The 26,567-nt window shown below is 46.0% G+C and overlaps 1 protein-coding gene across 1 annotated transcript in view; it reads right to left on the reverse strand.

The window, feature by feature from the left end:
* LOC135393248 (lysosomal alpha-mannosidase-like) overlaps positions 1-26,567 on the reverse strand; it is a 47,054-nt gene that overhangs the window by 10,915 nt on the left and 9,572 nt on the right. The window contains exons 3-7 of the mRNA XM_064623732.1: positions 18,528-18,876; positions 8,044-8,135; positions 7,930-7,983; positions 5,599-5,703; positions 3,229-3,490 (exon numbers count right to left, since the gene is read on the reverse strand). Of these exons, the coding sequence (XP_064479802.1) occupies positions 3,229-3,490; positions 5,599-5,703; positions 7,930-7,983; positions 8,044-8,135; positions 18,528-18,876 (862 nt within the window). The remainder of the gene's footprint in view (positions 1-3,228; positions 3,491-5,598; positions 5,704-7,929; positions 7,984-8,043; positions 8,136-18,527; positions 18,877-26,567) is intronic.

Genomic DNA, 26,567 nt, shown 5'->3' on the forward strand with positions numbered 1-26,567 from the left:
ATGTCAGTTTCACCAATTCGCTTGTGGGCTCCCTCAAAAGAGTTGAGGGATTTCTAGAGCGTATGGCGGTTCAAAGATCATTCGCGCGCGCTACAAATCGCGAAATTTTCTTTGAGTACGAGAGCTACGAAAGTCAAGAAAGCCACGACCACTGTTTGTGTGCAATTTTCTCACAACATATAGGGCTTTGGTCCTCTCTTTGTGGCCAATCATTATTCAATTTGACCACATTACCGCCTGCAATGGGGGGTTGAGTACCGCCCCTGGCGATGGAACTCCACAATCATCATCGTTACTATACAGTTGTTGCTTAACAAAAAAATATGGATGAGCCTTTCACTGCTCGTTTAATTAAGGGCAGAATGAACAAGTTCGGGAAATTGTAGCTTCGTACTCCGCTGCAGTATTCGCATTGTCTACATGCAATTGTTGCACTCTAAGAAAAAATGGTGTGAAAAGGTAGTAACTTCTATAGTTACCACGTAGGTCAACATAGCGTCTGATAAAGGGTGTGAAAGGGGGGTAAAAGCAATTATGAGATATCCAAATTGCTACAAAAAGGCGTACGCCCCCCTTGCTCACCGAATCAGAAGCGTTAACCCTATCATTCGTGGCAGAGAGGAGGTACCAGGTAGAGCTTTGCAACCTTTTAGGCACAACATATGCGACAAATATTACCCCCTATAAAAGGAGTAACTACTCCACCCTTTTTTCTAAGGGTGTGTAAAGAAACTCTTTCTGTGGAAAGAAAATCCGTTAACGAAATTGAGGCATACTCGGCTCCCTGCAATCATTGGGTCAAACGGTATCATAAAGGACTATAAAAATGGCTAGAAAATAAGGTTTCCGATACCTTAAGTTCCTGTGCTCCTGAAAAGTGAGCAACGAAACCTATAATGCAAGTGCCTCTATCATGACACGTACCGGAATGTCCTGCGGTGCATGACCAACATGGCCCTGGAAAGCAGACGTCTGGGGTGGTATTGAGTGCATGTGTAGAGTTACCTATGAAGAAGAGCGAGAGACACGGACACAGTCTTCTGACCGAGACACTCGGTCTTCTTCATGGATCTGCACCATCTAACCCGCACCCTTTCCTTTCATGTGTAGGGTTGCACGCTGTATGACTTTTCGACTTGGGTCGCCTGGATTCATATCGACCGTGTATAGCTTACGATTAATTGTATCGTAATTTTTTCAAGTAGAATGCTGTGCAACTGCCCTTGCCACACGGCAAGGAAAAATGACATTAAGCGCTTAGTGAGCTAAGTTGCGATGTCACTCGTGCGGTACCACACGGACAGTACTTATTGCGTTTGTCCAAATGCCGTTTTCTGCTTACTGAGTTCGCAACAACTGATTCGCCCATGAAATGCCTGCTCTCCCTCCCATTGCTAGCGCAGGGCAACAATTTTAGTATACATAAAACCGCTTTCTACTGTACGACACAATGTGATCTGATAAATTTGAGCTCCACCAAGAATGTTCTGACGAAACGAGTCCCAGGTTGCCAGAATTTTTCATAGGCGACAGCAAAAGAGCTTGGGGTGGCGCCATATCACTTTTTTTTTTTTAGATTCGGTACCTGTTGGCAAATACGTTAACTGACCATGTTATTCCAATACATTAAAACTGCTCCACACGAAGTCCTACTTGATATTATTATATTCCAGCATATTACATTCATTTTCAACATGTTTAACTATATGTTTAGTTTTTTAAGATAGCATAACGTCTATTTTACTTAGCAACTGGGCCACACGGACATCATGGTGTTTAGTGTTATTAAAAATGACGTGTGTCACGAGCTCCATAAATAATTTCGTTGGAGACTCGAATGCCATTAGGCGATAATATCATTTTTGTGCTCACGTTGCTTGGGTGTCACTTTTTGTGTCACTGTAAATCTACGTGTCTCACACTGTGCTTTTCCTTGTTCTTTGTTCTTATTTGTTCATCAAAACTTGTTCTTTCACTTGACGCGGAAGTATAATAAATTTAATTTATTTCTAGTTTTGAAAAGTATGACGTCATGAGGTGCCCAATCCCGCAACGGGTATGGCAACACTGTTCCTTGAAGGTCGATTTCCGTCTCCTCTACACAGCTGCTGGCAGATATCAAACGTGGCACGGAGAGCAGATATGCGCTGCTGCTAGAAGACAGACGCTAGATCTTGTCGTGACGTCGCTTACTCTTGGAAAATCCGAAACTATCAAGTTTTGATGGGTTCTTTCGAAACTTCGTGTGCGCGTTCCACTCCTAGAGTGGAAAACCTCCCCACTTCATCATCACAATATATATGTTGTTGTTGTTGTGTTGTTGTTGTTGTGTTGTTGTTGTTCGTGTGCGCGGAATGTTCGGTAATGGTGTTTATATTTTGTATACAGTGTCTTTGACTGTTTCTGTCAGCGAAAAAATCAGCGCACATCACACAAGCATAGTAAAGCGATGCCAAGATAACGTCCACCTACTACTACTATAGTTATTAGACAGCACCGCTGATGCTGAAAGTCCCTTGGACTTATCACAATAGGAGGTCGACTAGGCATTGAAAAAACAGGTTTCCTTGAAGAGCGAATCTCTCTTTATGAGCGAGCTGTAGACAGCAGACCGAGGGAAGAAAGAACTGCAATAACCTCTATAGAGAACGGCACATGACAGTCATTATAAAGGCACTACGTGCCACCTCCAAGAGGTCTGCAGCACGAAGCCGCACCAGTCTGTATGTAGCTTTCGTGGACATATATCTAAAGAACTGGACAAAATGACGCTTAAGGGCACGAAATAGAGTTTATGCACGTACTAAAGATATAGAAATACATGGGGGGGGGGATATACATTTGGTACAGAAATCTCAGCGTGATCCAAGGTCGGCTCTCTATCCATAAAAAAAGACTGATACCAAGATAAACCAAAACAAATCTTTAGATTACGAGGGCGGAGTGAAGTGTACATGGCATGAAAGGCTGGTGGTCAAATCATAATTGTTTCATGAGGCCTGCCGTCTGGAGGAACCCAAGGAAGCCGAGAAAAGCTCAAGTGGCGCACCACAGACGGGAGCAGCGCACAGGGCCAATTAATACCGGAAGGTCGAAATGTGCGTGTCTCAGAGCAGTCAGGCAGGAATATATGGATGTGTTAGTAGTGCAACAGCTGAATATAGCCGCTGAATATAGCCCCTCATCGCCTTCATGACAGTATGAGGAATGACAAAGAAAGAAACGTACTTAATGCCGTGACGTCCTTGCTGTGCACGAAGCCCAGTACGGAGAGCTGCTTACAGACTTCAAGCTGCGCTCCGGCCCGGCGAATGATGCCTTTCAGCGCTGGGCGGCTGCTGTACATACCCGTGGAGTATGCGGGGCCCTGGGAATGAGGGAACAGATCGTGGCCGTCCATCTCGGGCCACTCCGAATTCGTCTCCAGCAACGCTCGCAAGTAACACGAGGGCGTGGAGTAGAAGGCACGGACCTTGGGCAAACTCCGGTGCTAACGATGAAAGAGAGAAAGGAATCAATATATCTACGTACACCAAGGATCGGCGTAATAACGTTTCCGATGTCCTCGTCCTGTCCTCGAAGTCCTCGAAGTACCAGACTGGTAACAGGCCTGTTACCAGTCTGGGTTACTGTGCTGGGTCTGAGTCACTGTGCGCAAATAAATTTGATTTGTAGCACACAGTTAGCTTTGACTCTTTTGGTATCGGGGATTATTTAGCGGTGTGCTAGTTTGATGCCTTTGTATTTGATCTCCGGTTTTATCAGCGGATTCCAACAACAAGGTTACGCATCTGAGTTCCGAGAGTTTTGCCCTGGGTATAGAACGAAGACGTGTAGACGGGGCCATACTACCTTTGATGCAGATCCAGAAGAATTTGTAAGGGTCAATCCTCCGTTATGTTTTTAGTGAAGATGGCGAAACTCTTAATGATTCCTGTTAACCGCCTGTAGACGATCGCTACAAGATATCTTCCTTTGACGAGTGGGCACGATATGGGATATTAGCGGGCTAATATTTGTGAAAGTACATTTTCACACTTTTTGACAAAATTCGAGTAAAGGTGCGAAAATGGTATCTGAGAAGGCTGTTGGTTTGTGCAGGTGTCTAAAATTTGGCATCAGTCCTAAAAGTAGTATCGAAATGTCTCTTTGAAACGAGTTGAAGTCTAAGGGGAAACTAAAGGCTGATTCACATTACAGTGTTTACGGCTGCGTACAGCGTCTTACGTGTACCTTCGTCCCATCCGTTCCGTTGCAATGATTCGCTGTCAGTAGACGTAACACGCAAGCGCAACCGTAAACGCAGCAACGTGAATCAGCTGAAAGGGACTATCGCATCCGGGACCGTTTGTATGATACCGGTAGCGTAATGTTCGTCACCGCTTCAGAGTCAATTATGCCAAATTTCTCTTCCGAAAATAGCTTACATAAGTAAACGAGTTTTAAAGGTTCGCATTCCATCTGCAGCCAACACGATGATGACGTATGCCAGACCCACGAATGGGAGCGCAGCGCAGGCGAATGTTTCCGAGGTCGTCTGCTCGGCGTTCGCATCGCATCATACTAAGTGAGAAGTCCTCGGTATATACGCTGACTTTCGCTTACCAGTGTGAGTGCAGACGTAACCATGTTACGTGAAACACGGCATTACACTCCTGGCTGTACGAACACGTTCGACGCTAACCAGAAACAACATTCCGCGAGCAGATAACAGAGAAGACGCAGTCCCCTAGCATTTCGCCTAGCCCGCACGCCTGTCGGTCGGTTGCCAAGGCTAACCAAGGGCCAAGGTCCCTCCGGCCGCTCCGTGATTGGTCTTCTCCGCGTCAAAGGGCGCGCAGTGATTGGCCTCGTCCGTGTGACGTTTCCAGAGAGGTAATCCCGGAATGGCCGGAATGCGTCGTCTGCTCTTGCAAGTTTCATATCCAACTGCACAGGAACAACGCTACCAATTCGCGTCGGGTTTTCGGCGTTATTATCAGTGATGAACGCGGAGTAAAACAGCACTACAGTTTCGGAATCGACAGGGACGAATGCGATAGTCCCTTTAAGGTTCTAAGCTACAGGTTGCTGAGTGACGGACCGAAGGATACTCAACAGTTCATCGTCATAGAGCAGGGGTCGGGAACCTTTGCAATCCTAAGGGCCACACTTCACCCAGAATCACACAGGACCGCAGAACGTATTTGAAACCATTTCAAAGTATGCCTAAATTAGCCCGCCGCAATTATTAAGCGGTCGAACAAGCTGAAAATTCCATTTTCGTCCAAGTTCCAAGTTCATCCAAGTTCGCATTTTTCATGGCTCGTTGCATTCACAAAGTTATGGTAGGAGAGTGCAACAAACACCATTTGTTAACTTTACTAAGAACGGGAAAGGCAACACAGAGCGCGCACTTTCTCCTGAGTTGTTCGCTTGCCATGCTGCGCCCTCTGCCCTGCGAGCTCAGTCTTGGATAACCTCTCCTCGAGCACATAACCAACAACTCTCAAGCATTGGAATTTTTGTTGCGCGCTTGGTCCGCGCTGGGCCGTAGCAGCGCAACTGGGCCGCAGGTTTCCGACTCCTGTTATAGAACAACGAGAACAGGCTACCAACCTTTGCGTTCACGTAACGAATTAGGTTGTCGATGTTTTCGTAGCTGTAAGCAGCCACTTGAAAGTCTCCACCCAGGGGCACGAGGATATGGTTCGTCTTGCGAGGCTTCATTTAAGGAGCAATCATTTAGTGATAGAATAAGTGACATGCAGTGCGGTCTTCAGAACTGTTGTATATCGCAAGCTTGAGGATAATGACGGAGATAAGTAAAGGCATGCTGCGCATAATTTGTTTTGCAGCGCCAAGGTTTTTTCTTTTCGCTTTTTTGTCTCAAAACCACACCCTTAAAAATGAACTTCACCACATAGCACGCACCTAGCCAATCATCACCCCGAATGACAACGTTCTCGCCCTAGATTTGTTGAAAACGGGAGGAGGAGCCTATTTTGTGCATTATGCACGGCACAAAATAGGCTCCTCCTCCCGTTTTCATCAAATCAGGGGGCTTAATCGCTTCATCGTCGTTACGATAGTTACAAGCTAACGAGTACCGGGAAATTCAGAAAGGCGGGCGGGAAATTTAAAACGATAGGCACGTGACAGAACACGTGCACGGCGCTCTTCGTGCGATACGTGAAGGCCGTGGTAAACGTCACGCGCAATGTGTCACGTGCCCACCTTTTTGAATTTCCCGCCACTCGTTAGATTGTAAGGAACGTAACGACGATGAAGCGATTAAGCCCCCAGGGGCGAGAACGTTGTCATTTGGGGTGATGATTGGCTAGGTGCGTGCTATGTGGTGAAGTTTATTTCACATAATCTCATCTCATCCTGGCTACAGTCGTGACGCAGTCCACATCCGTGAGGCCAACAAGGGCAAGCCGGTTTACCACCACCACCACCACCACCACCTTATTTCTAAGAGTGCAGAGGCGACAGTAGTCATGCTAGAGAGAGAGAGAGAGACGTAACGGGGAGAGCAGAGGATTCGTAAACAGTGAGACCTCCCGCAACGACCACCACTGTTGTAATGCTAGAACCCCAATGCCGCCCGCCCATGCCGAAAGGAAATGCAGAAGCAGTAACCCCGCCCCCTCCTTTTTTTTTTCTTTGTAAATAGGAACCTTTCTGCACTCTACAAAGAGAACTTCACCGCATAGCACGCTATGCTCCAACCATTACCAAGAATGATATGGTTATCGCTTCTGATTCGAAGAGAGAGGGGGGGCGTACGCCTTTTGTGGCAATTTTCATATATTCAAATTGCCACACAAAGGCGTACGCCCACCTCTCTCTTCGAATCAGAAGCGATAACTATATCATTCGTGGCAATGGTTGGCGCATATAGCGTGCTATGCTGTGAAGTTTTGTTTTTAGAGTGTACTTGAAGTTGACACCGCACTCTTAAAAACGAGCTTCACCGCATAGCACGCTCCCAGCCAACCATCATCTCGAATGATATCGTTATCTGCCCTGATTTGTTGAAAACGGGGGGCGTACGCCTTTTTTGTGACACTTATGCTGTTCATAATTGTCACAAAAAAGGCGTACACCCCCCGTTTTCAACAAATCAGAGACGAGAACGATATCATTCGAGATGATGGTTGGCTGGGAGCGTGCTATGCGGTGAAGTTCATTTTTAAGAGTGCGGATCTCGCACAGTGCCGAAAATAAATCTCTTTGTTATACCGTGCATAGTGGACCCTTCCCTCAAGCTCCGAGTATACAATAATTCTCTTTTAAACATTATGTATATATTACCATATTTTCCGGTGTATAGCGCGCGCGTTATACAATAAAAAAGTGTTCTGGAGAGGTCCTGCGCGTTATCTAACGGTGCGCGTTATACACGGAAACATTTTACTGCACAGTTCCTTTTCAGGTCGGTGACGTACAAATTCTGGCCTCTTCCAGAATGTGCTGTGACTTTCTCCCATATCTCTCTTAGGGTCAGTTGACAAAACCGGCGAAAGGGCACTGAACTTCATAAAAGGTTAATGATGCTTATGAAGGATACTATTCAGAAATCAATTCTGAACGTTCACACTGAAAAAACAGTGAAAGTTCATTTCAGAAGAATGGCGTGATTGAGAAGGGGCGAAAAACGAGGGAGGAGACTGAAGTATACTATGACAGCGACGCTGTTGCATCGGAGTTTAACGGATTTATTTAAATGTGTTTCAAATATAGCATATGAATATATGATACACCTCTTTGGTTTATTGTGTATACTGGTGGTAGTACAGAAGCTTGTAGCACCATTGCGATGCGCGTTATGCACCGGTGCGCGTTATACATACAGAACATTTTTCAAATTCGGCCCATTTTTAGGGGTGCGCGTTATACACTGGAAAATACGGTAGTTAATCAAGAAGATGGAGTGCTCCCTACCTTGGACGTGACGTTTCGAATAAACGTCTCCGCTTTCTTCATTCCGTTGGCCACCTGAACATGAATGGGGCGATTGGCATGATTTTGCTACCCAACGGGGCTGCTGCTGCTTACGGTGAGTTTGTCCTTAGTACAGCCGGGGTCGAAGCAGAAGCCCTCTGGCCAACCGCGTTCCGTGGACACACCGAAGATCTCCCCGGAGTCTCCTGGGCACATTCAGTAACACAATGCATATTTCTGCCACTACAAAAAATTTCTCATTACCGTTCTCGTCTCATAAATATTAAACGTTAAGAAATAATATTCAGTAAAACACTCATAATGGGAAAAGCTGCGGGACAACCACTTCAATAGTCCTTACGGTCACGTTATGCGAATAGTTACGTATCTTCCAGCTTCAGTCAACCATTTTGCAAATACTAACACTCCTGAGGGAAGAAACCTCTGCAAGGACATTCAACAGGATAACATGTCCTTTTTCCCGCCCACACCTGCGCGCCGCCACGCAAAGAATAGACGTCACGGTTGCACACTCTCTATATGCAGATGTTCAACCATCTCTATATGCAAGAATCTTTTTCCAAACAACACAGAATGTCGATAGGTGTAACAACACACCACAAATTTTATTTCAATGCGAGTAATAACTATTCTGCATCTACTATAATGAACGGTTCTTTGACTCGCTACAAGTTTTCAGTTGAAATCTCGGGGATATAATCATAGCGAGCAATATTTATTCTGCTTGAATTCAGGCACAACCAACGTCCTAGATATCGAAACCAGTTCATGACATTCACAGCAAATTTTACGAATGGAATCAAAGCGAGCGATAATTATTCATAACCGCATCATAACCTTTTCCTGAAAGCTACCAATGCAATCCTATAATTCGAAATCAGCATGACGGAAGCAAAGCGAGTAAATATTATTCTACATATACTATCATAATCATTTCTTATACTCACCACAAATTTTACACTATGGGAGGCCTAGTCGTTTTCAATCACCATGTGACACAGAAACATAAAAATTCCTTGTGTAGGGACGGCATTACAGATATTAAAGCACAGTATACATGTAGCCGCACGAAACACGGGCACAAATTTTGATTGAAGAATTGAAGAATATACAGGGTCTTTTTTTTTCGATACAGATTTTTCATAAAAAACTATAAGGGCATAGACATGCTGTTTTTACTTCTATCATCTCTGGGCCGGCGGACGTTTTTGGCCATATGTTGCTCAACCGTCAAATGACTAATTACCTAAAATCGTTAATTAACTTTTTAATTATCAAAGCTATGAAGTTGTCACAATGAACATCTGTTCCTTTCAGTGACTTGATATCGTCGCCGTTTTCAGAACAAAAATCCGTACAGTGGATCGTCCGCAAAAACATTCGTGAAGGAACACCTTTTTTTTAAATTTTGTTCATTGCGCATCTTCGAAGACGCGTCTTTCCTTCACCCCCAATGTGAGAAGGTGAAGGAGCCTCATGGGTCGAAGATGCCGCCACAGTGCCGCCTCATACGTCGAAGATGAGCATTAACTTGCGGAAACAAAACAAAAACACATGTATCGGGTGACGCTATCGGAACTGCCCTTATCTTGGGTTGCATTTCCTGGTTTCTTTTAATCTTTCTTCAGACGCAAGAGGCGACAGCCCAGGCAGCACAATGTACTGAAAGTCGAGTGCAATGGGGGTGGACGGGTAGGTGGAAGGCCTTGAACAGACCGTGGAACTAAAGCACATTGATAAGACACATGCCGTTTTGTCCACCCCTATTGTACTCGACTTTCAGTACATTGTGCTGCTTGGGAGTGTGCTCTTTCACCCTCTCACATTGGGGGTGAAGGAAAGACGGGTCTCCGAAGATGCGGAATGAACAAAATAAAGAAAAAAATGTTGTTCTTTCACGAATTTTTTTCGAACGATCTACCGAACGGATTTTTGTTCTTAAAACGGCTACGATATCAGGTCACCGAAAGGAACAGATGTTCTCATTGGGTCAACTTCGTAGCTTTTATAATTAAAAAGTTCATTAACGATTTTTAGGTAATTAGTCATTTGTCGGTTGTGCAACATATGGCCAAGAACGTCCGCCGGCTCAGAGGTGATCGAAATGAAAACAGCATGTCTATAGCCCTTATAGTTTTTTAACGAAAAATCTGTATCGCCTAAAAAAAGACACCCTGTATAAATCTGGGGTGTATATACCTGTTATCATACAGGATCTACTAAAGCGCCAGTAATGAAGCAGCTCACGCTGGAACATATCACAAGGCATGCAGAAAGGACGCTGATTTTCACGCATGCATCCACCAATACCCCATGGTCTTCTTGCGCGTTTGTCATCCTGGGCTCCTGTGTCCTTGACGTGTGGAGCGCTTATCGCACCAGACGTCTTCTACGGCTGCAGAGCTGTACGCTGTTCTCAATGCGGTCCAGTACACTGCCGACAAAGCAACACCTGTCGACTGGACAATCCTTCCTGATTCCAGGAGCGGCCTTACAGCACTACGCGCATCTGTGGCCTCCACTGGTCTTGTGCTCGTTGCGTACGACATCATCTTATCGTACAATGCCGCTATTGCAAAAGAACACACAATCGAGCTCCAGTGGATCTGCTGTCAGCAAAGTAGAGAGCCACACTGGCATTATGCTGCTGACACAAAAGCACATGATGCTCACCAATGCGGTCCCATGCAAAAGATATATTTCACTTCGGAGGATGCAAAACGTATGTCGCTCGTCATCCAGCGTCATCCATCATCAGTTAGAAGCCACTGGTCCAGTTCCGCAGAGCCGACGTCGCTGCGGCGCAGAATCGTCTTACCGAATCCCTCCGCGGATATCCCGGCCGTTCGAAACTTTGCTTCACAAACTTCGACTCGACGTCGCATTGACCAACGTGTTTCTGTTCAAGATAGAAGCTCGACCTTCGTCATTCTGTGCAACATGTGGTGCGTGTGAAGATTCGGAACATATTATTCTCGAATATGCACACACAGTCGAGTGCTTCATACTTCCCGATTCCAATTGTAGAGATCCCTGGACCGTCTTCATCGCCGACCCTTTGACGTCGTGGAAGTGCTAGGCGCATTATCAACATGATGATCATCAACAGCGTGCACAGCACTCACTCATCATCTTCGTTAAGAGCAGAATAAAGATTTCGTGTTTTTAGACATTTTTTTTTTTTCATTTTTTCCTCTACTAGATCTGGAGTGGACTTGTCCCGCGGTGAGCGGGATCACATCTCCATATTTCTTCTCGTACCGTCATTGTCATCATCATCGTTTATTTAATATCCAAGCACTTTTCTGGAGAGAAAAGTGGCTAAGTAGGTCGTAGAACGACGCCGTACATTACGGCAGAACGTGTGGAACGAGCAATAGATTATGGTGGAAGAGATCCTTCTGTCTTTGTTGATTTTACCAAAGGCTTTGATTGTGGATCGGAACTAGAGAACCTGAGAGGCGCTTGACACGGAAGCCAGGACACTGACGTAATTTCCACACAAAACTACGGGTGACCTATTGTCGAAGGAAATGTGTTGCAAGAACGTCCCTTTCCAGCATTTTCTTGTTACCAGTCAACACCGTACGAGGGGAGCTCCGACTGGGCCGCGACGCATAGAGATTTACCTCATCAGATTCTGTAGTAGTGGCAGCCAGAGCTACCGCCCACTGCGAGTGGAGCAATACACAGGTCAGCTTGCACATGCATGCGCAACAGAAGATAGAGCAGTGTAGGGACTGCTATAACTGCTATACAGGGTGTCCCAGAAAACGTGTCATTGAATTATAATAAAAAAACTACGCCCTAGAATCATGCTACTAGAATCTACTACTACCTACCTACTACCTAGAACCTACTACCTAGAATCATGCGGTCAACGGCATTTGTTCTTATTAGGTTTTTGCCACCTTGTAAAGTTAATGTCATGTACCCCAACTTTAATTATGCAAATATTTGCGAACTGAACTCAGAAATTTGCCAAGGGAAGGTCACTTTTTTACCCCACCAATAGGAAGAGCGTGCCGAATTCACTCCAATTCACGATAATTGACAGTGATATTCACGAGCTATCCCATCGGAAAAAATAGCCGAATATCATGCTTTTCGGAGCACCGGACCATAACGCGCGACGTCTTTTTGAGCGCAATCGCTCGCAGTGCGACGAAAGGAGGTTCCGAAGCCAGCCCAAAGAGTGATAGTAGAAAAAGTAACAGTTCCTAAAATTGGGAGAGGGAAAGCATTATCCCAGCGAAAGTCGGACGTGATAAGCCATGCCTGCGTTATCTCTTTCTGCGATGCCGGGGTGGGCTGGGTTTCCAACCTCCTGACCAGCTCCGGTGGCGCAGCGGTAACGCGTGCGCTTGGAGACTGGGAGGTCCGCGGTTCGAATCCGCGGGCCGGCTGTGCCGTCTGGGGTTTTTCCTGGGTTTCCCTCAGATGTGTAATAGGCGTATGCCGGCACAGTTCCCCTGAAGTCGGCCCATGGACGCAGCTATCCTCCCCCCGAGCGGATTCCGCTCGGTCTTCCACTTCACCCTTTCCTCTCCTCCTCTCCACCACCTTTCCCTTCCCGAGAAACATGCCGCCTAATCAGGCAGGCAGACCTCTCGGGTTCCTCCCAACGACACTCCTCCTCCTCCTCCTCCTCCTCCTCCAACCTCCTTTCGTCGGACTGACAAAGATTGCGCTGAAAAATTCATCGTGCGCTATTCTGAGCGACCTCCGTAGAGCATGATGTTCGGCTATTTTTTCCGATGGGATAGCTCCTGAATATCCCTGTCAATTATCATTAATCTGAGTAAATTAGACACGCTCTTCACATTGGTGGGGTAAAAAAGTGACATTTACTAGGCAAATTTCCGAGTTCAGTTCGCAAAAATTTACATAATTAAACTTACGTTACACGACATTCACATGAGGAGGTGGCAAAAACTCAGTAAGAACAAATGCCGTTGACCGCATGACTCTAGGTGGTGTAGTTTTTTTATTATAATTCAATGACACGTTTTCTGGGACACCCTGTATACTGCAGTGTAGGGACGCTGTTTTGGTGTTCTCCGACTATCATACCTATCCCGTGCCGCACTCAGGATCACTAACATTCCTATCCTCTAGGTACCACAGCTAACGATGTTTAACCTACTAAAAACTAGTCACCGCATCATTGAAGGTGATCTTATTTTGCCTGGGATTACTTTTACAAACCCGGGATGCCGTACGAATGCGGTAACAGAGGGCGCAGTCCTGCGCAATATTAACACGAACTATGACAAACACACACTTGGGGTGCGTTCCGTGCACGAATTCAACTGCCTGCCCCTGAAATTAAATACGTCATATATTTATTATGGCTTAAAAGCAGAAGTGTTTCACATACTGTGTGTTTCACGAAAATACCCCGGCTGAATAATTCGTGAACAGGTGGCGCTGACCAAGAAATTTTGTTTTGGTGGAGATCCTTGGGACAGCGGCCATGAACTGAGTAGTGAGCGGCTTCATTTGCATACGCTCACTAATTAGATAAACATCCTAACTTTTACTTCGCACGCTTACGGAACCTCTGTTTTACGCATCGGGACCTTCAGCAAAAAATATTGCGAGAAAAAAAAAAACGCATCGACACTTAGTGATTTTTGAGTAATTAATCGGTTTCGGTTTACATATTTCTTGCGCGAAGCAGTGCACCAATGCGCTCTTTGGATCAATTATCCGGCTGTCAATTTCGTGTTCATCCACCTGGTTGACACAGGGGGGTGACGGCAGATTAGGAACAGCCGCAAGAGATGCTTTGATATTCCTTCTCTAAGCGACTGGGATACAGCCAGGGATGGGCAGTAATAGTAATACTTTGTATTATAATACTATTACTGTAATACTTTTGAGTATTTGTATTATGTATTATAATACTCATTTTTGAAATGTATTTGTATCTGTATTATAATACACAAAACGAGGTATTACATGTATTATAATACTTTTGAAGGCGTAATACTTTCCCAGAGGTCGTAAGTTCGACCTGCAAAGTGTCACCCGTGCACTTTATCAGTAATTTTTTGGGTCCCACAAACATTTGAACAGGAACAAGGCTCCTATTACAGTGTTCCCCTGCCCCAAATTATCCCAAAGCAAGTGACTTTGGGGCCAGAGGTTACTGGAGGTTTCCTCGCATTCCTTCTACTTCAGAATCCGTAAGGATGAGTCATACCAGTACAAGCCATTTGTCTTATGAAAGAGTGCGTCCAGTGCAGCCAGTCACCCCTGTACGTGGTTGCACTATGGGCAGTCACAGGTTTTTGAACGGCCCACATTTTATCGTCCAGAGTGAATGAAATCAGGGCTCTGCCACAGTGAGAGCAAGTTGTTCACTGCGATCGAATTGATCAGCGCTATCTGATCTTATTCGGAAAGATCAGGCCATGTGCAAAAATGTAAGCGTGAATAAAACGTCATTGGAGAATGATTGTCTCGATAAGTAATGGGCATATATCTAAGTAATTCTCCTGTTCTTTCCCTTTTTTCTTCCCAAGTTAGGTATATTACAAGCGTATTACAAGTATTACCCGTGTAATACACAGAAGTATTAGTATTATGTATTATAATACTCATTTTTGAAATGTATTTGTATCTGTATTATAATACCGATTTCTAGGAAGTATTATGTATTAGTATTATAATACAAAATATGAGTATTACTGCCCATCCCTGGATACAGCACAGCCGGTTCTGTCGTTCCGTAGGTGAGACAGCGTGGTGTTATCATGGATGATGACGAATTCTCCGCGAACGCTGTGAACTAGTCGGTACACTCTTAAAAATTAACTACACCACATAGCACACTCCTAGTCAACCATCATCCTGAATAACAACGTTCTCGCCCGGTTTGTTGGACAGGAGAAACGGAGCCTTTCGTTTTGCCCTTATGTACGGCATCTTTGGTACTAAAAAAAAAAAAAAAAAGAAAGGCATACGCCTCTCATACTTATCAAATCCGAGGAGAGTACGTTTAAGAGTACTATCAAGGAGAGTACGTTGTCATTCGGGATGATGGTTGGCCAGGATCGTGCTATGTGGTGAAGTTCATTTTAAGAGTGTAGAGAAGGAGAGGGAACACCAAAGTTCCCTTCAAAGCAAAGTGTCTTCTGCGGTCTTGCGGCTGTTCCTTATCTTCCGTCAACCCGGTGTGTCAACCAGGTGAACGAACAGGAAATTGACATCCGGATAGCTGATCCAAAGAGCGAATTGGTGCACTGCTCCGCGCAAGAAATATGTAAACCGAAACCAATTGGTCGATATCCCAAGGATCTCTACCAAAAAGAAATTTCTTCGATAGTGCCACCTGTTCACGAATTATTCATCCGGGGGATTTTCGTGCAAATCCCTGTATGCTTTCCAAAGCTCCAAGATTTATGATCACACTTGTCTCGCGGCGTAAAGCCCCGAATTATTATCTTCAAGATGTTGTTGTTCCCTTTCTATGCATTACTTGTAGATAAGTTGATGAGTAGTCATTGTAGTTGCTTTGAAGATGCCTTTTCTTTTTTGGTTGACTATTACGGTCCCATCAAGCAGCAATGACGCCCTCGTGCCTTCTGAAGTGAATTTGTCGTTGTAGTATACGCAAAGCTGTCATACTTGCCGACACTGAGTATAGAAGAAAATAAAAATAAATAAAATGGCTGTACAGGCGTCAAAACGCTTAAAGCTAGTGCGGGAGCGCATGGCCTGTTTGCATGTCGGCGTCGCCTTGCATCGATCCTGAGGTGGAGACTCTAGAGCCATGGTACACGAGCACCTCCCCTCGACGAGATGAGCTCGGACGAATTGGCGTAGTAGGAATACAATAAACTAGATCTAGAAAGAAAAATATGGAAACGTAGGTCGCACAGCATGCTGCGACCAATTGTTTCATGACGCTTGATGTGTGAAAGAACTGAATGATTTGAAAGATTACTTCAGCAGCTTTCGCTGCATCAGTGATAGCCCGAAAAGAGCCACCTTCAATGTCGGGTGTATTGGCCGCGGAAGAGGATTCGAGAGCAGTTCTGTAACTCTCCCAGTTGGTCCGCTTGGTGCAGTGACTAGCGTGGGGGCGGCGGACGCCACGGATGTTAAGAAGTGTTGGCAGGTGATCACTCCCGAGCGTGTCTGCGTCAAGGCACCAGGTGAAACGATACGCTACCGGTGCGGACATGGCTGTAAGACCCAGAAACGATGAAAGTAGTGCGCCTTGGGTAAATCTAGGGGAGTCATGATTGAGAAGCCTAAGATCCCGTTCTTGAAACGAGGCAGCAAGCCTCTCTCCTCTCCTATCCGAGCGTGTGCTGCCCCAGATGACGTTATGGGCATTGAAGTCCCCAGAGACGGGATACGGAGAGGGAATGCTGTCCAGTAGGACGGCCACACTCTTAAAAATGCACTTCACTACATAGCACGCTCCTAGCCAATAATTTCGCTCCTAGCCTCATCCCGAGTGACATTGTTCCCTTCCTTGATTTGTTGAAAACGGGAGGCGTCCGCGTCGTTTTTGTGACACTTATGCAGAAATGTTAATTGTCACAAAAAGGCGTACGCCTCCCGTTTTCAACAAATCATGCCGGAGAACGATGTCACTCGGGATGATGGTTGGCTTGGAGCGTGCTATGTGGTGAAGTTCATTTTTAAGAGTGCAGATCATCAACATTATAATTAGTTGCCGGCGGGATGATAGGCGCTACGCATTAATTTCGTGCATTCGGAATAGCATTGCTGCCGTCTGTACTGTGATAACACTATGCCGTATGTAGCCACTTGCAGGTGGAGCTGCGACGCACTATCGTTGCTTCCATCAACCGCAATTGCGAAGGCGCGTCGTCTCAGGCTCTCCAACATTGCATTTTGCGCGGCCGGAGCCGTTTCACCGATGATGCCACTGGTCTTCGTCCGTTGGCTCCTGTAGAGTTTCGCTTCGTAACATTTTGAGAACATCTTCGGAACAGCGGCCACGTGTGGTCGCTTACGCTCTGCGGCTGGTTGTACTGAAACTTCAACTCAGAAAATCCGTGCAAAGGCACTTACTTGGTACGTATGACGTATGGTATGGTACGTGCAGGTATTTCATCTGTTTGGTTAGCGCCATCAGAGGAGACGAAAATACTTTACGAGATTGACTGCTGATAGGACAATAGCGCGTCTTCTCGAGAACCACGGACACAATGAAGCGACAAGCCCTTTCACCACGAACATAATGAAGCACGCGATCTGCCGCAACCACCAGCCATCGATTGTCATGTCACGCAGCACGTGTTACGGGTTCTCTAATCCTTCAGGAATACGCTTGCCCAGCTTTTAAAGGAAAACGAGAGAAAAAAAGCTCGAGGCCCCAATTTTTCGGGAGATTGGAGGACACATCCGTACAATCGTGAGACTGAACGAAATTCGTGAGTCTCCCGGGAGACTTGGCAGGTATGTCACTATCACATTTAAAATTCAAAGCACGACCACACAAGATAAGCTGTGATGTGCTCGGAGAGATACAAGTACTACCACACCAGATGGAGGCTGGAGCAAATCACGCGATAGCTTAGCCAGCTGTCATTGGCATAGCACGGCGTTTCGGGCCTTCGAAACTCAGGGTCACAATGATCTCATAAGACGTGAGTTCGGGCCCTGCTACGTACTCACGTCTTATCAGAGATGATTGTGATTTTGAGTTTCGAGGGCCCGAAACGCCGAGTCATGCTCATTGGTGAAGGCAGGGGGGATCAAGGATTCTTATGAGGTGTGTGTGTGGGGGGGGGGGGGGGGGGGGGGGACGTCCTGCCTTGGAAAGCATGCTATTATACTACCAAGGTCAATTGGTACGCTATGTAACGACTGAAATATTGAGGAGGGTCAGGACATCCAGACCCTCCTCCCCCTAAAATCCGCCCCTGGGTGAAAGCCTCTTCTCACTTCCGGTGGAGTTGCGGCGCCGCGCGCTTTGTTTCCCCCCACCTCTCTTTTTTTTCTTTTAGGTTCCCTTTTTCCTACCGGACCTTCTGCGAAAATCTGCACGTGCGTGCGCCGACGCCGGCACGAGCGGATCGCGTGCAAAAACGTGCCGCGTGGGTCGGGCTCTCAACACGTTGTAGCGCGTGTTCGAGCGCGCGTTTTGAAATAGTTCTAACGCAGGAGAGCGACGGTTTTAAGTAAACTAACATCCCACAAACGAGCAGAAGATTGTAAAACATACAGTCGAAACCTCTGCACAAAGAAGGTTCACACGGAGTTGAAAACTTATATCCGGCGCTGAATGCACAACCAGTCCGACGACACTATACTATACCATATAAAGCATATCTAGGAAAAATGTAAATGCGTGGTAATGCACTCTTAGATGGACTAAATTAGATATCTGTTGTTCCTACTCGTGGTTGGAACCTCATAAAGCCTAGTATGGGCCACCGTTCTTACGCCTTGTCATTTTGCATCCGGTTCACAGAGGACCATACGAAGGTTGACGGACAATTTTTTGCGTCCTCATCATATTCTAAACGTCCTCTCAAATAGTAAACAAAAATATCAGAATAATTTCGCTTGCAAGGAATGTTCCCTACCGAGAGTAGAGTCCGCCTTCCAGAGGAACTTGTATCCTGGCGGGGACATGCGTCCCAGGAATATCCCATTGAGGCCAGTCTGCGCGAAGAGCGAAGCCATTTCCACTGAGTGACCCCAAGGATCCAGTTGCCAAGCGACGCGTGGCCTGGCGCAATCGCCCAGGTGGTCTTCCAGCCATTGGAGCCCCAGCGTGAGCTGATCTACGAAAGAGGTGTAGTGGACGGCGGCTTCGTCGGTTTGCGTCCATCCACCGCCCACTGGTTCCACACGGCCTGAGTCTACCAGGAGCCGAAGCCGGGAGCGGGAGCTCACATTCTGGTCCTCCCACCAACGGGACAGGAGAGAGACCTGTCTCGCATAACAAAAACAAAAATGTCAACGACGTCTTGCATGCTATATTATTCACTTGTACATATGGTAGACGTACGTACGGGACATTTCGTGCATGATGAACGACCACCCATCGAGACAGAACTAAAGATGCAACGATCAAAGGAAATTTTCAGAAATAGGGCCCTGACATATTGTATTTCTGGTGGTGATGCATAACAGTAAGTCTTTGATCGTATAGTTCGTAAGTCCTAATCGGAAAGACCCAAACTGGTTACCTGGAGCGGTCTGCCTTCCCGCCCAACCTTCCCCTACCTAACACCTCCCAAGTCCAGCACCTCTGAGAGCAGGAGGGTGGGAGAGGTAGCTGTGGTGCGCGCCGCGCTGCAGCCGCCGACAAAGAGGCAAGCAGGATTCTTCCGGTTCACGCTGGTATCGGATTAAACCGTTTGTAAGCTGACCTCACCCAGATTGGTAGTCCTGTCTCAGCTACCACCACACGGATACTTATTTAACTGCTCATGCTTTATGTGCAATTCTTCGGCCCCCTTCTTAATTGGTTGACTTCAAAATTAATAGACGCGTATCCTATCCTAGGCTCTTGCCAAGAGCCCTCAAATAGCAAAACCACCGCAGGTCTATACCACTTTAAGTAGCGTAATGACGCTAGCATACATCGGTGCGAGATGGGCCCAGGTGTCGTGTCGGAGGATACATCTATTTCGGAGTCATCTGCAACGTGGACTATAATACCCACGGAAAGCTAGAGACACGTGCCATGTAGAAGGGGGTCAATGCCTCTCATCTCTGCAGCAATGCGTGGTGTCCTGCCATTGGTCTCCTCAAACGATCTTCCGCGCTGATCGAGCTTGAGGAGACCAGTGGGGAGACCGCTGCACATTGCCACGTGAGCACATAAGATGGAAAACATATTTTGCGGTTTCGTTAGCGCGGAAATTACGAACGACGGAACAGACGACTCACGTTCCTTTTGTGTTGTTGTGAAGATAACGATCATTGTCTTGACAACAACACAAAAGGAACGTGAGTATATCGATACGGAAAGAAATCTTCCATTCCGAGAGGAGAACACACTTTAATGTCCTTTGTGATTCCAGATAAATGTAAGAGCACGGTTGTTTGGTAATGGTACTGTGATGTTACACGTATGTCCGGGCGGTGTGGCGACATGTTGATCGTGCCGCAGGGCAGGACTGCAGATAATTTGGACCACCTGGGGTTCTTTTGACGTGCGCCGGAAGTCTACGACACACGGTGCTGGAAACAATGTTTACCTCCCCCACATTGCTACCGTCCTCGGCCGGGATCGAACCCGCGATCTTGAGTTCAGCAAGCCAGCACGTATCCGACTGAGCTACCGAGGGCGAAGGTTGTTTGCATCAATGTGAAACCTGCTTTCCGTGTTTTACAGAAAAAGGGTCAATAGACGCGTAGAGAGAGTGCCCACGGCGAATACTAAAACTAACGCCTCTGTGACGTCACGGCAGTTTGTGGTGGTAGTGCTGACAGAGCTCGTCGTTGTCGGCCTCACAGAGGTCGGCAACGCCCTGGGGGGAATGTTTGTCCTGGACTGCCTTCTACGGGAACTGCGTAGCGACTGAGGAAAACCCAGGAGAAACCTCAGACAGCGCAGCCGGCACCGGGATTCGAACGCGGGTGCCTCCCAGTCTCGACGTGACATGGCCAGCGCGCTAACCACTGAGCCACGCGAGGTGGTATCGCCCACTGATGGCCACTAGTTAACTACATGTAGTTAAACTACTAGTTATTGTTTTAGATTAGATTGTAGATTAGACTTAGATGGTAGTTAAAAAGTAGTTATTGACTACTTACAGAAATGTAGCGGCAACTACTAGTTAAACTACTATTTCGAGTAGTTAGCTACAGTAGTTAGGTTACTGCAGGCGCCAACTACTTCCGATTTTGCCGCAAGCTTTATGACACGACTGTGCTTCCGGCTTTTACCTGAGATACTTGTTTGATGAGAATGGAAGTGCAGAACAATTGTGCCGTGCATGTGCACTAAGTCTTCACTTTTAATGCTTGTCCAGTGAGGCCTCATTCGTTGTGAAATAATTCTGTTTCTTAGTTTATCACGTAGGCGCAGGAAGAATCCCACCGCAAGCTTTGTACTGGACGATCGTAGCGGCCTGCGTAATACCTTAGTTACCATCCTCGTGTGCATATAACCGCATAGAATGGCTACGTGATCGATCATCGTGGCTAAGTGAAAATATTTTATGGTCCACACTGGCGCAATCGGCAGCCATCACAATATTTGTGCGTGGCGCATTGATCTGTGACGAAGGAGCGCATGAGTGTAAATCTCGTACATGGTCCGTCGTATGTTGTACGTACATTTATAGCGGAAGCTTTCACTCCATAGAAAATATTTCCGCAACAAGCTCTTTTGTCAGCGCATAATATACAAAGGACAGGCAGTGGATTTTACGGCAGTATGTGAATTAAGCGACGTAGGCACAAGAGTATATTTTAAATATTATCACTGCTTGTGATTCATATTTAGGTGTCCAACAACACTACGAGGGGTTGGTGTTGATGGACAGCGTTAAGTAGTTATAGATGTAGTTAAAATACATTGCAATAGCTTTAACTACTCCACTGAAAAGTAGTTGAACTACTAGCTAAACTTCTCCATCGCAAAGTAGTTAGTATTTATAGTTAAACTACTGTAGAAGTAGTTAGTGGCCATCACTGGTATCTCCAACAGTGAGGTGGTCTCACGAGAGGCCACGTGCTTACGAGAACCAATAGCAATGAACGAAACTCTCTCTCCTCTGACGTCGGAGCTTGACGCCCAAGTTTTTTTCGCTGGTTTCAGTGGTTTGCATTTCGCTAAATACGAGACGTCCAAAGGGCTCGTACTGCACGAAGAACAACAGTAACAACGACAATTATTTTTTTTCCTTCGCTGCGCGCCTCATTTAAGACTGCACCAAGTACATTAAGTACAGAGACCATTGCCGTATCAAGTTCGCTGACCCACCTGGATAACCGCATTTTCAGCGCCGAAGAAGTTCACAGTAAATTTTTTTACGCCCTTCCCGGTATGAAAAGGGTGTACTATGTGGACACACCCGAATTACACTTATACTACACTCAACTAAGCACCCGTGTGGGTGTACAACGGGTGTAATGTACCAATACACCCCGATCACACTTATGTTACACAACATGCTAAATTCTGGAACCCTCATATCAGTGCAATAGGGGTGTATGCCGCACAATGCTCAAAGCTCCTTTAGTTTTCTTTTTCATTGTGATAATCTTTGCAATATATACATATATATATATATATAACTTCTTATGTATGTGTATGGATAACCTGGTACATACAGATGGATGCGAGAAGATATAGACCATAAGTAACGGAGAGACTTGGGAAGCCATATAAGGATGAACAACAATTGCTACTTTTATTGCACTAGCAAAATTAAATGGGAATTATGGGAATTACTAGAAACAGATTTACAGTCGTATTGCCAACTGTAGGACATCTGTAGTCAAAATTAGGGGTCGACGTTTTGGCAGTCAGCGCTGCCTTTAGCAGGACTAAACTTGAAAATTGATGACGAGGGCTTGACCCCCTGGCTGGAAGGTTTACAGGCGCGGGTGACATTGAAATTAAAAATACATATGTGTATGTAATTAAAGGGCTGATTAGTGTGAGTGATTGTGAAATTAATATACGAAAAGAAAAAGTAGAAAGAACCAAAGATTACGAACAGTTAGGAACAAACAAGGGAAGTTCGACAGCAGCAGCCTTCAACTGGGCTTGCAAATGTCGAAGGCAGGCTACTGTTGAAGTGTCGACTTGGTTAAAGCGCAAGGACTTGGCTTAGCTAGCAAAGCCTTTCTAAGCTCTTGTAGTGCACAGCTAGCTAAACTCGAACCCAGTTCCCGTGGCATAGGGGTTAAGATCATCGCTTTCCACGCCGGTAACACGGGTTCGAATCCTGTCACCGTCTGGGTTTTCCGAAGACTTTCCCAACGAATGTCAGTTCCCCCGCAAGTCGGCTCAGGACGCACACTAACCCCCCTGCTCCCCACTCCTTCCTGCTGTCCTCTCTCCATCTGTCCACGCCTGTACACCACTCATGGCCACAGTTGCTTCGCAGTGTTAACACGAAAATAAAAAAAAAAGCTATAAGTGTCTAGATAGTTAAGATGGTCACACTTGCAAATGCAGGTTGCACTGCATCAGTGGAACTAGTGTTCCGTGAATTTTGTGAGCAAGCCTTCTTTTTTCGTTTTTGGGGTCAATACACCCAATAAACACCCTTGTTTTGGGTGTAACATGTGACACCCCTGTTACACCCCTTATTGAGGTGTAGCATTTACACCCTTAAGGGTGTGAGTTATCTAACACTCATTTTACACTCATAGGGGCGTAAATAAATTTACTGTGTTCTTGGTTGCTGCCATGTGGGTTGTGCAATTTTGTGCAATTTTAGAAATCATGTGACCTTCTCGACATCTCTGAAATATCTGTGCTGCTCGGCTACTGCCCTAAGGACAGCGTACACTGTCGTGTTCGGCTGATATCGGCAGATAAACGATGGCCCCTGGCAACTGTGGGATATTGCGCAACACAGTGTAGCACGCGCTCAACGCGTCAGTCGCGCACAGACTCCCATAGTGGAAGCTATGCTCCTATGTACTTTGATGTAATCTAAATTAAACAGTTGGCAAATATAACGAATGGCGACGAGGATGGGATTTCTTACACCAATGGGATCTCCCACATCGATGGAATCATCGACTGATCGCATGTGTCTTATGACGTAGAATCATCGATATGCCAACTGTGAGTACAGGAATTTGCTACTAAAATTAGTGCACCCCTTGTCAGAAGACTTGATGCCTTCGATGAAAACATCGAAAGCTGGACCTCGTACGTTGAACGTGTAGAGGGGTATTTCGTCCTCAACAACCTTCAAGAATACAAAGTGGCAGCGCTTATAACCAGCATGGGAGCGAAAACATATGACACTCTCCGCAAATTGACGTGCCCAAAGAAGCCTTCGGAGTTAAAGTTCAACGAGATAAAAAAATACCTCACGGACTATTTCTCTCCGACGCCGTTGGAAATGTCAGAGCGGCATCGTTTCTACAATCGTGTTCAAGGACAGTCCGAATCAGCAAGTGAGTGTTTGGTTGAGCTACGTAAACTCTCAAACCATTGCAATTTTGGCACCTTCCTTGATGAAGCCCTTAGAGAAAATTTGATTGTGGCCTGCGAAACACCTCTGTTCAACAGCGCATGCTCACCATGAAGGATTTGACATGGACAAAGGCGCTTCACGAAGCGGTGTCATGTGAGCTCGCAGCCAAAGGTGTGGATGAACTACATCCCAAAAGAGAAAGTATAGACGGAGCCACGTCTAGTGTTTCGAAAGTTCGAGACGAGGAAAAGAAGTGCTTCCGCTGCAATAAGAAGGGTCATGTTCCTTCGAAATGCTGATACCTCGACGCTGTATGCCTCCACTGCAACAAGAAGGGTCACATACGTCCCGCCTGCAGAAATCTTGCAGTAAACAAGTCGTCCACTGAAGCTAAAACGAAGAAAACTAAAAAGAAGGACACTACAAATGCTTCAAAGGCTGAAAATGTTGGAATCATTCGCCAGGGATGTTGACTCAGAGCTACTTGCGCACATTACTGGTGGTGGATGCGAGCCCATTTGGTTAAAACCAGAAATTGAGGGTCATGTAATTCCAATGGAAATGGACACAGGGTCAAAGTATACTATTGTACCTCAAGCTGTCTACTCGAAGCATTTCAGCCACATTCCACTGGAACCTACCTCCATGAAATTTCGAACTGTGACAAGTGAATGCTTCTTACCTGATGGCGTAGCCACATTTCAAGTAAAATTTCGAGAGAAATGTTCAAGGCTCCAACTCTATGTTGCAAGAACCCCACTACCAGCACTGTTTGGCCGAGAATGGATTCAAGAATTCAAGTTGCAAGTGTTCAAGGAACAAATGGAATCTTCAAGACGTCGACTGCAACGAAAGCTTCTCAAGAAGAAGTCAAAAATAAGCTGAACCAGGTTCTAGAAACTCACAAGGTCGTATTTGACGACTCCATCGGGAAGTTGAATGAAATCAAGGCAACCTTAAACCTGAAGGAAAATGTTCAGCCCAAGTTCCTTCGTGCTCGTCAAGTCCCATACGCACTCAAGGAAAAAGACCGAATTGGACCGACTAGAATCGGAAGGTATTCTGACCAAAGTCAACGTCAGTGAATGGGCTACTCCCATAGTTCCTGTAGTAAAGCCCAATGGGACAGTCAGGATATGAGGAGATTTCAAGAGCACCATCAATCAACACTTAGTCGTGGATCAGTATCCTCTACCAATGGTTGAGGACATTTTCGCGAAATTATCTGGTGGTCAGAAATATAAAAAAATTTACCTCCGGCAAGCATTCCTTCAAATGGAAGTGGATGAGAAGTCCAAGCATTTGCTAACTATCAATACAGAAAAGGGACTCTTCCGGTATAACAGGATGGTATTTGGTATTGCTCCCGCACCTGCGATCTGGCAACGCACCATCGAACAAGTTCTACAGGGTGTTCCTATGACACATGCAACGCAAGACGACGTATTAGTGAGTGGTACTACTAAAGAGGATCATCTTGAAAATCTTTCGGAAGTCCTCAAGCGCCTGGAATCGTTTGGACTAAAAGCAAACCTGCAGAAGTGCTCCTTCTTCCAGGACAGCATTGTGTACTGCGGATACAAGATCAGCAGCGAAGGTTTACACAAGACCCAAGACAAGATCCGTGCTGTACTTGAAGCTCCAGCACCGCAAAACGTCAGTCAGCTGCGTCCCTTTCTTGGGCTATAGTCAACTACTACGGAAAATTTATTCCGGACAGCGCAAACCTTTTGCGACCTTTGCACGCACTTTTGGAAAAATCTGCGAAGTGCATGGAAGTGGACAAAAGACTGCAAAGTAGCCTTCCAAAAAGCTAAATAAATTATTGCGTCTGACACAGTCCTTGTCCACTACAATCCGCAGCTACCAGTCCGTCTCGCTTGTGATGCCGGACCACATGGTCTCGGCGTAGTTCTTTCTCACAAAATGCCTGATGGGACGGAAAGGCCAATCGCATTTTCCTCGAGAACCCTTAAAACGGCAGAAAAGAACTACTCACGACAAAGAGGCCCTAGCCATTGTCTGGGGAGTACAGAAGTCCTACGCTTATTTATATGGCAGACATTTCAGACTTACAACGGACCATCAACCGTTGACGCAGATCTTCTCGCCAATGAAGGGTATACCTGCAATGCAAGCAGCACGTCTCCAACGCTATGCTCTCTTTCTTTCCGGTATGGACCTCGATAAGAGGTCGGAAGACAAGGGCAATGCTGACAGTTTGTCACGCTTACCTCTACCGGGTGTTACACCGGAGGGCCCAGATGAAGCTGAGCTTTACCATTTAAGCCAATTTGAGCAACTTCCTGTTACTCATTCACAACTGCGAGACGCAACCCGACGAGATATTACTCTGTCCAAGATATATTGGAATGTCATGAATGGCTGGGACAGTTCTAACTCGGACGAAGATCCTGTGCTTTACATCCGGCGCAAAGATGAACAATCTGTGCAACAAGGAGTTCTAACATGGGGCACTCGCACCGTTATTCCCGCGAAACT

The sequence above is a fragment of the Ornithodoros turicata genome, chromosome 4 (genome assembly GCF_037126465.1).
Source record: "Ornithodoros turicata isolate Travis chromosome 4, ASM3712646v1, whole genome shotgun sequence".
Classification (NCBI taxonomy): domain Eukaryota; kingdom Metazoa; phylum Arthropoda; class Arachnida; order Ixodida; family Argasidae; genus Ornithodoros; species Ornithodoros turicata.